The 10,735-nt window shown below is 36.0% G+C and overlaps 1 protein-coding gene across 1 annotated transcript in view; it reads right to left on the reverse strand.

Annotated features, from left to right (window-relative positions):
- RNF115 (ring finger protein 115) overlaps positions 1 to 10,735 on the reverse strand; it is a 75,515-nt gene that overhangs the window by 55,733 nt on the left and 9,047 nt on the right. Inside the window, exon 2 of the mRNA XM_012643453.1 lies at positions 1,285 to 1,343. Coding sequence (XP_012498907.1) covers positions 1,285 to 1,343 — 59 coding nt within the window. The remainder of the gene's footprint in view (positions 1 to 1,284; positions 1,344 to 10,735) is intronic.

Genomic DNA, 10,735 nt, shown 5'->3' on the forward strand with positions numbered 1-10,735 from the left:
CCCATTAATTGCTCCCCCACAACCAATATATCCTTTATTTAGCACATGCAGAGCATAAGTGCCTGAAACAAGTATTTGATGCAATTATAATAGCACAAATAAAAAGCTTGAAGTTGGCAAGCCATCCACACAAAATTGCTATTTGCTGTGTCATGCTAATCTTACAGGTTTAGTGCTGGTATTATGTCACTTAAAACCAAGATTCTTAATTGACATTTAAATGTTTACACCAAACTAGATCCCATGCCACATACTGCCCCAAAAGCTCCAGCTCATTTACACATAGAATCACCAATAATTAGTAAAGTAAAACTAATAGTACATACTGTAAAATGTGTAGTTTTTCCTGGTTGTGGAAGGGACCTTCAAGTTTAGATTCTGCCAACAGCAACAGTAAAGGAATTATCTACTGCCATTAAAATCCCCAAAGTCACTCCAAGATTAAGAAGCTTCAGATCATAGATTCTTTTTAACCAGCTGGTAATTCCTCGATTGTTCAACCAATGATTAACCAGACAGTCCCCAAGGAACAAATGTGTCATTGTGTTTAACCAAACAAGGCCATCCTATCAATGCTATTCAATAATTTATTAAGATTTTATAGTTTTATTCATGTTAACCAAAAAGGAATATATAAATATTATCACTTTCAGAAATACTTCCCTTTTTATCAGGTTTATACCTTTACTAAGGCCAATAAGAACAAATTTCAAGCATTACAAACTCAAATATTAATATTACAATGGCAAGATCATATAAGTTTGACAGCAATAATCTTAACAAAATCAAGGGACCCGAGGCTTCCTCAAAGCAGAGTAACAACTCAGTTTCCCTAACCAGAACAGCCTGTTTACCTTATTAGATATCTTTGTCGGAAATCACCGCCTAAGTCCCCAAAGAGGTATAACAGCATTTTAACCTTCAGACAAGAGTGGTCACTAAACTAATAACCTAAGAGAACCTCAAAGCCTCAGAAAATAAATGAAAACTTACCAGATTTACTCTGAGATAGGCATAGAGGTCTGGTACAGAGGCCAGACACAATCAGAAGCAGTATATCTCATCACACCCACTATCATATCACTTTCCAAATTTTCCCGTTTTTCTTTCCCATCTCTCTCCCATTCTTCTGCCCTTGCATGTGCCATTCTTCTTGTGCCCTTGCACTTCTCCCTCCCCTCCCCAGAGAGTATATTATAAAATGAATTCTTTCCAATTCACTCCATGCTGAGGGAAAAGTTTTGATAACACAACACCTGATTTATCCATGAGTTTGTACGATACCTGGAATCATCTGTCACTTCTTCAATAAAGCCCGATTCACATCTGGGACAAATATATTCCTATAAAACAAAGGAAGAAATAAATAAAAGTTTTCATTAGAAAGCGAAGTGCAGGCCGGGCACAGTGGCTCACGCCTGTGATCCTAGCACTCTGGGAGGCCGAGGCGGAAGGATCATTTGAGCTCAGGATTTCAAGACCAGCCTGAGCAAGAGTGAGACCCCATCTCTACTAAAAATAGAAAGAAATGGCCTGGACAACTAAAAATATATAGAAAAAATTAGTGGTGATCAATTCAAAACAGTATAATTCAGGCCGGGCGTGGTGGCTCACGCCTGTAATCCTACCACTCAGGGAGGCCAAGGAGGGAGGATGGCTTGAGTTCAGGAGTTCAAGACCAGCCTCAGCAAGAGTGAAACCCTGTCTCTACTAAAAATAGAAAGAAATTAGCTGGGTAACTAAAAAAAATAGAAAAAATTAGCCAGGCGTGGTGGCGCATGCCTGTAGTCCCAGCTACTCGGGAGGCTGAGGCAGGAGGATCACTTGAGCCCAGGAGTCTGAGGTTGCTGTGAGCTAGGCTGACACCATGGCACTCTATTCAGGGCAACAGAGTGAGACTCTGTCTCAAAAAAAATAATAATAATAATAATAATATTTTTTCTCACATGCTTGAGAGGTAGCATATCAGTTTGCTCATACTGGAAACCTGTGAGTCATTCCTAACGCCTCTCTCTTCCACATCCCACCATCAAATCCCGGTACTCCTAACTCAGACGCATTTCTCAAATCTACGTACTTCTTGTTCCACTGCCACTATCTTAACCCAAGCCAGCATTGGCTCTGAGCACTATCTTCCCTTCTAAATTATGTCCTACTTTTCTTTTAGCCCATTTCAATCTATTCTGCACATTGAAATAAAAACCATCTTTTTAAAAACATAAAACAGACATCAATCCCCAGCTTAAAACCTTTTAATTTCCAAAAACACTTACGATAAAATCAAACTCTTTAACATGACTTATAAGGCCCTGATTCAGCTGGTCTCTGCTCAACTTCACAACCTCCTTTTAAGCTATATCTCTCCTCTTCTTCATGCATTCCAGCCACACTGGCCTTCTTTTAATTATTCTAACTTATCCAGCTCATTACTGCCTTGAAGGTTCCTATAACTAGAATACTATTCCCTTAACTTTCTGCATAACAAAAGGCTTCTAATCCTTCAAGTCTCCATTTTAACATCATTTCAGAAAGGCCCTCTTTTATCACTCAATCTAAAGTGATCTCCTCTTATTATTTTCTTCTACAGCGTCCTGTTAATTCCTTTATAGCACTTATCATAATTGGTAATTACATATTTGTTTCACACTTCGTTAATGTCTTCTCCACTCAGGAAGCTCTAAGTTTCATAATGGCAGGGTCCACATCAGTTTTATCACTATATGCCTAAGACAGACAGGTGTTCAATAAATATTTGCTGAATAAATGAACATGAAATTACTTGCCACACACCTTACAACCAGGAATAGTCAAGGCACCCTAACTGGATATGGTCAGAGAATGGAGAGAGTAAAAGTAAAGGACTAAAAGATCTGGAAACTTGGCATGCTGTGGCCTAATCATAAGGATAGTAGAACCTGAGAATTTGGAGGTAGAACTATTCTGGATGATCATGAGGTTCAAGATATGGCTATGAGTAAGTAGCTGAGGTGGAGTATGGATGAAGACCTTTAAAGGGTCACCTACATTGATACTGAACTTCCAAGATGATGTTTGGAGTTGTGGTGGAGAGATGATGATTTCAAAAAGCAGATTTCACAATTGGGAAGACAAAAATGACTCCGAAGCAAGAATCAAACTGATTTAGAGTAGAGAAGTGTCCAAGTTCTCTCTTCATAACCCCGGGTATGGTTCTAGGAACCAGGCTGTCGGCCACCACAGCCCCTTCACAGGAACAGGACACTTTCGAGGTATAAGTCAAACTGTAGAAGTGCTTGATGGTTCTTCCCGTCACTTGGAAGTGAGAAATACTCCTCCATTTACATGCAACAATCAAACCTTTCTAAATAATTCTATTTTGATGACAGGGAAGAAAAGCCAAAATTCTTTCCAAACCCTCTGTTAATTATTCTTGGTAAAAGTAGCTAATTATAAAACAAACAAACCTCACAGCCATGGACTATCTCTCCTGCAATCAATATTACAGGAAACACAGAGAACTTTTTTAGGATTCGCAAGCTCTTCATTCTCTAATTATCAAAGTAAAAAAATGCACACTTGTCTCTTACTTTAGTAACCTGATTTCAGAACAAAATCTGGTCTCAGAAAACTATCTCATTTTCGTTCTTTTAATCTGCCTCTTGGAAGCCTGAAAACCCCAGAATAATATTCTAAAGATACTATATTTTCTGTTTCTAGATTTTCTTTTTAAAAGCTTTATATCTTTCTACTTACTAGCACTACTTTTCTTCTGGATTTACACTAGTCACTAGCTTTCCCGTGAGTTCCAGCTATGTCAAGGGTCCACTCCTTAACTCTAACTCAAAAATTTTATCAACTGCTCCAAACTAATCCAGAGACAGTGTGTTGGTGAGAACAGACATGAAATAAGATTGGCTAGTTATAAGTTGATAATTCCTGAAGTTGCCCACATGTGGATCTGTTATACTATTCTCTTTACATTATTTTGTAGTAAAAAAAAGAAAACACAATTTACCATCTTCACTTTTTTTTTTCCTGAGCTAGAGTGCAGTGCACAGTCAAAGCACTCATACTCATAGCACCTCAAACTCCTGGGCACAAGCAATTCTCCTGCCTCAGCCTCCCAAAGTGGTAGGACTACAAGCACACACCACCACGTCTGGCTAATCGTTCTATTTTTTATAGAGACAGGATCTCGCTCTTGCTCAGGCTGGTCTCGAACTCCTGGCCTCAGTGATCCTCCCACCTTGGCCTCCCAAAGTGCCAGGATTAGAGGTGTGAACTACCATACCTGGCTTGTTTTACTTATTTTTAATTCTGGAATAATGCTTCAGCTGTGTATAGAAATCTAGGTTGGCAATTATTATCTCTCAGCTTATCAGAGTCACACCACCACTGTATTTTGAACAAAATATAGTTTAGACATAAGGTCTTGGAGAAGTCACATTAGCTTTAATTTCCTAATCTGTAAAATGGAAATGCTTGGTTCACTGCTGTATGGCTGTAAAAATTAAAATGTCTGCAGTTAAATATAGCAACCTGTCTTTTCTTAGTCATAATCACAATTTAGTCATGCCACACATTGAGATTACAATCATATTGGATTTTAAGTGTTTATCTCTCGGGTCACTTCTAAAGATGGCTAATTTCACGTTTTAATTTTTCCTAATTTTTTTTTTTCAGATATAATCTCACTTTCAATTTAGGGGAATCTTCTATGAATTAAGGAGACTTTGTGAAAGTCAAACAGGAACCAAACAGTCCTTCTGGATCTTCACATTTCTCCCCATACTCAGGCCTTGGCCTTAGTATCATCCCGATATATTCAGACATAGAGTTCTAAATTTTAAATATAAAAGGTATGTGTTAGAATGGGGAGGTGGGAAACAGAGGGCAAGTCACGAATAATAATGAATTAAGTGCTCATTATATGTTCAGCACTATGGAAATCTCTCCTCTGCTTACATATTAATACATCAGGTGTTCACACTCAACTTCTCTCAAAAATATTTTCAATGTATATAGCCTGCATGATCAACAAAATCTTGCCCCCAAAAATTCAGTCAGTCATTTCTATTATCCCATCTGTAAAATAAAAGCATAACAAAAACCCTAAGTTACTTACTCAGAATCACTGGAAACAGGAACCCAGTTATTTCTACCAAACTAAACTGTTTTCCCCCTAGGATCTGAAAGTTTATACTGTATACAATTTTAGTGGAGATACTCAGTAGCAGGTATACTTTAATGAACTGTTTCAGATGTTTCACTGCCTGTTTCATCTACAAACAACTACAAGCAGAAACATTTTTTACCATTAATAGTCTGAATCAGGAACAACTCTCTAAGCATATCTTAGCCCCGATGCTTACTTACCCACTTAAAAGAACAGCACAAGAGGACAAAAAGCACTTAAGATACAGGAAGGAAAAGGAAAGGATGGTTTTAATGCATTATTTTCTTTTGCCTCCTGTATTTCAAAAGATCATTTATCATAGTATGTGACATCTTGACAGGACAATTATCTTGACAGGCCAGGACCTACTTATATCAAGTCCTGCAATGTGAAACTTACATACTCTTGAACCTTATACAAATCTGTATCCAATATTTATTTGGTATATCAAATGTAACACAAAGACTTACTATTTATTTCCTAATTCCACAGCTTTGCTTTTCTACATCTTCATCATCGACTTTATGTTTTATTTTACCTAAAACAGAAGAGGCCTATTTTCTGTCTAGTCTGACAACTGAAATCTAAGATCACAATATTAAGTTAGTCACATTCTACCGTTCATAATCTCTTTGAGTACCACATGGCAAAAAAGTTGAGAAACTCCTAATTAGAAGGATTAGGAACATAAAATGTTTCAAACACATCATAGCTCCTAGGCCATTAAGCACTACACTCTTAATTTCATGCTAAGTCACATCTCTAGGTCAAACACCCTGCTTTTTTCCAGAGTCTGGCTCCCTTTTCAGGGTAGGTTATATACTTCGTCCCTTTTTAAAAGCATCAAATGAACCCCAAAACAAAGACAACAGAACTTCTGAACTCTATTCCCAGTTCCACCATTACCTTCAAGGTCTTTGTGAAGGCCTGTTTCTAGAGCACAAATGCTGTTCTCACTGACTTGTCTCCCCCAACTCTCCTTCAGGAAAATAAGGAAGACTTCTCTCATTCATTAAAAGAAAGAGAGAAGTTTCCAGTTTAAGCATTTTGAAATTAGTTCTCCGAGCTCAAGAAGTCTTAAGCAATTTTTCTCTTGGCTACTAACAAAAAAGAAAATCAGTTTACAAAAAAGGAAAACATTAGGCCACAGTTTTAGTGTGACATGAGGATACCTATACAATTTAATTACTGTTTGAAGGAGCTATGATTCAGTTCTGGGCCAATAAAACTGCCTTGACTTATGGTCTCACTACCTAAGAATAGTAACATTTACAATCTTCATCATTTTGTTCCTTCATTCCAGGCCATGACTGAACACTAACATCATCAGAGACTCCTAACAGGAGTGCATAATCAACCAATCCTCTTTAGCTCATTGTGTACCAAGGCAGAAAATCAGGTCACAGGACAAAGTCTTACTTGATATATACTTGATCAGATAGACAAAAAGCCAAATTTTCTAAGGAAAAAAACAGACTAAACTACGAGAATTATCAGAGAAAAAGTTAACCTCATAAAACATAATATAGTCAGAAAAGATTTAGTTATAGTGTTTTTTGCTTGCTCACACTAAAGACAGCAAGAAGTGGAAGCACTGAGTGGCACAGATATAAAATGGTGAATGATTCAAAAAGTATAAATCTTTAGCTCTGGTATATACCACAATAGTTTGGAAGTAGTATTTCTCTTTTTACTGTTAGCTTAGGCCGATATAATCTTTCATAAACAACATTCACTCACTTGGCAAACATATTCTAAGCTCTACATTCCAAGCATTGTGTAAAAAGAAGAATAACCTGGGATTAAAAGTCACTGAAATCACCTACGAAGTGCACGCTCTGATAAAATCACACTTCCACTAATTATATTCTAGCAGTTAGGGAATAAAAGCACATAAAACAAACTTCTGCATATCCTAATCTTAGGTACTTAGCCTCAAAATAAGAACTGAGTGGTGCTTCAGAACCAGGTTAGGGTAATGAATTTGAAGCTAAACAAAGCTAGACTGGTAAACATTTCACTTGTCCATCTTAAATACACATACACACAGACACAAACACAAAATTGGCCTCGAAACAGAATGATAAACCAGCTGTGTGATATTAGAGAAATCATTTCATCTAATTGAAATACTATCTGAAACATAAGTTCTCAACAAAGTGTAGGTTCTAATAAATTCTTCTAAGGAATTTGGATATGGAGCATTTCTCAAACCATGTCCCACAAGGTATTAATCAGTGGTCTGTTAAGGGCAAAAAACAGATTTGGAAAAGGCTGAATTAAACAATACTAAGCATGTTGCTTTACTGAATGATTTTTCACAGAACTATTAATATGCTATCCTGTGTCACAGAAGGGGAAGTGGAGGATGGAGACAGGGAAAAGACTTAGTATGCAATATTTTACCATCACTCTGAACTCTTGTTAAATTTCCTGGCACACAGTTTGGGAAACAGATTTAGAATACTGATTTCCAGACTTTCAGTTTCCATAAAACAGTTCAATTTTAAAATTAAAAAATTGAGAATCCACATGGATTGCCAACACTTTTATTCTGCCAAGTAAAAATATTGTTTTTTAAAAAATCACCACCTACTATCACCATCATTTCATTTCAAAAAGTATCATTTTAAGACCAAAAAGACAGGAATAAAGCACAGACCTTTAAATTAAATTATATTAATTAAAAAACAAACCTTTAAATTAAATATGTTTAGCACTGTCTTCCTTTCTACCACATGCCCACAGAGCAATACAGAGCCTCTAATTTAGACCTCTTCATCAAAATAAAAATAATACTTGGAATTCTAGTATTGACTTTCCATCAATGAGCTAAGAAAACCTGACAAGTATTATATCTAATTCACTTCACAGCAGGGACATTCAGGTCAGGAAAAATAACATACAAACTGGTTGTTAAAAGTAGCCACTGATCATTACAAAGTAAGAAAACAATGAGTTAACTGAATAGAACTTTAAAAACAAAAGCAATGTAAAAGCAACTTCAAAGCAAAACAAAGAGTGATATTTATAAAATAGTCCTGAAAAGGAAATTATCCTAGACCAAATTACTGTTACTGAATCCCCAGTCTTCAAAAAAATGTGGTTTTAATTCATTCAGTCAACATTACCAGCATTAAGAATGTACTGCTTTAGTAAAGGAAAACCTTGACATTGCTTTGCATTATATCCTCTATCCTAATATTTTCAAGACTATTCATTATCATTAGAGAATATATGTACTAATAGTTTTTAACTCATGAAGAAGATTGTTCCAGAGGTAATATTTAAATCCTAGTAAAATTCAGTGGTTACCACATGATTTTCTATGTAGAAAAACTATAGGACAAAATTCCCTTACACAAAATCCAAAAATACCCCAAAACTCAAATCACTAAATCATAAATAGCAGGAATAAACACAACTGTCTCATTTTATAGACAAGGAAAACTAATGCCATGAAACATTGAATAATTTGTTTAAAGGCTAAAACAAAAGTTTTTTTCCCACAGTGCTGTAATACTATTTATATATAATTAATAAAATAAATAAAATCAGCTATAAAAAGGGCTGATAACAGTTGCAAAATGAGGGCCAGGGATTAGTTCTACAGCTTACACACGCAATTTATTCTTAAAGCCATTTCCTACCATTTTTAAATATATCTCAGTTCTAAAATGGGCAAAAAGGCATTTGCTCTAATGTTGAGATAGCTACATTATTTTCATGTTTAAACAAAAAGTCAAAAGGAGAAAATATTTAAATCCTACTTGTAATACCCATTTTTCTCAACATTTTACAAATCTCTTTACTTTTTTCTAAATATAGCCAAAGTACATAGGATCGTTCCTGAAACATAGTGGGTACCAATAAAGTTATTGAATGAATCCAAATGGACTACTATTATTACTGCAAGACCTACTGCCTATTATTTTAACATTATTATCAAACACAAACCAACTTTATAGAGCTATACTTCACAAATATAGAGTGTACATGTATGCTCTCAAAGAAAATATCCACATTCAATCACACTCGGAAATAGAAACAGACATCTATGGAACTGTTTTGGTTTTCACAGCGATTAAGAAGTGCTTCTGATATTTAACGGGCAGAGGCCAGGAAAGCATAGGAAAGTCTAACACAAAGAAGAAATGTCTGTTCTCAAACTTCCATATAGATAGTTAAGTGGACTAAAAATTTTCTATAATTTCCAAAGGCTAGGACCTAATTCCATTCCACATGTAAACACCAAGTTTTTCTGCCTAATTTTAGCATGCACTAAATGTCCAGAAAAACAACTAACAGATAAAACAAGAGAAGTTATACTTTGTTTTATTTGTATCTTTACCAAGAATTGTCCACCATTTTTTTTGCCTCTCATAGTATTTAAGTTGCAAATACCCTTACAGCAGTCTACTCAGGTAGCTATCACGTTAAGCTGATTCTATAGTTGGTGCCAATATCTACTACATTATATATTCCTTTTCCAGACAACCCAGTATTTACAGATTGAAATATATATTATTTTGTCATTAATTATTTTCTTTTTATTTGTCCTTTATCTTATAGCTAAACAATTTTTTAATTATATGTGCAGGAAAGTTGTATTAACTGTGAATTTCATCTCATTAAAGGGAATATTTCAAAATATTTATTATAAAAAGAGGTCAGGCGCGGTAGCTGATGCCTGTAATCCCAGCACTTTAGGAGGCCAAGGTTAGAGGATCGCTTGAGTCCAGGAGTTGAAGACCATCCTGGGCAACATAGTGAGACCCCATTTCTACAAAAAATAAAAAACACTAGCCAGGTGTGATGGCACGCACTTGTAGTCCTAGCTACCTGGGAGGCTGACGCAAGAGGATCACTTGAGCCCAGGAGTCCAAGGTTGCTGTGAGCTATGATCATGTCACTGCAACTGTACTCCAGCCTGGGCAAAAGAGTGAGATCCTGCCTCCAAAAAAAAAAAAACAAAGGCACTACTGGATCTAAGAGGTTTGAGAAGAGAACCACTGGGCTGGATAATCGCTGCAGGTCTCAGTTAACCCAGGAAAAGGCAGGAAAGAACATGTAACTATGACAATTTTTTTCTTTTGGTAATATAAATTCTAAGCATGGTGAAAGGTAAGCATAATGAAACTTTTATTGGAAGCCAGTTCTATAGTTTTAAAGCTATGCAAATCTATGCAACATTAAAGTGAGTAGCAAGGAAGTGAATATTATCTTGTCTACCAAGAGGTCCCCTGTGACACTTGTTGAAATCACCAAGGAGAGAGATTAACCTACTTTAACAGATTTTCAAGGAAGACAAAACTAACTGGTCTATTTTGGGAAAAGAGGCCCAACAGTCTACTCACGGTACAAGAAAAGTATGTCTGGTTTAAAAACACCAGAGCCAACTCACTTCTATCTGATATACATGCATTTGGGGACCTCTAAGAAACTTTAACCTGCTAACAACTGAAAAAAAGAAAATCTTAAAAAGGAAAAATCTTGCTCACTTCAGCAGCACATATACTAAAATTGGAACAATACAGAGAAGATAAGCATGGCCCCTGCACAAAGATAAAAAATATATTT

This window comes from Propithecus coquereli, unplaced genomic scaffold (genome assembly GCF_000956105.1).
Source record: "Propithecus coquereli isolate 6110/MARCELLA unplaced genomic scaffold, Pcoq_1.0 Scaffold197, whole genome shotgun sequence".
NCBI lineage: Eukaryota > Metazoa > Chordata > Mammalia > Primates > Indriidae > Propithecus > Propithecus coquereli.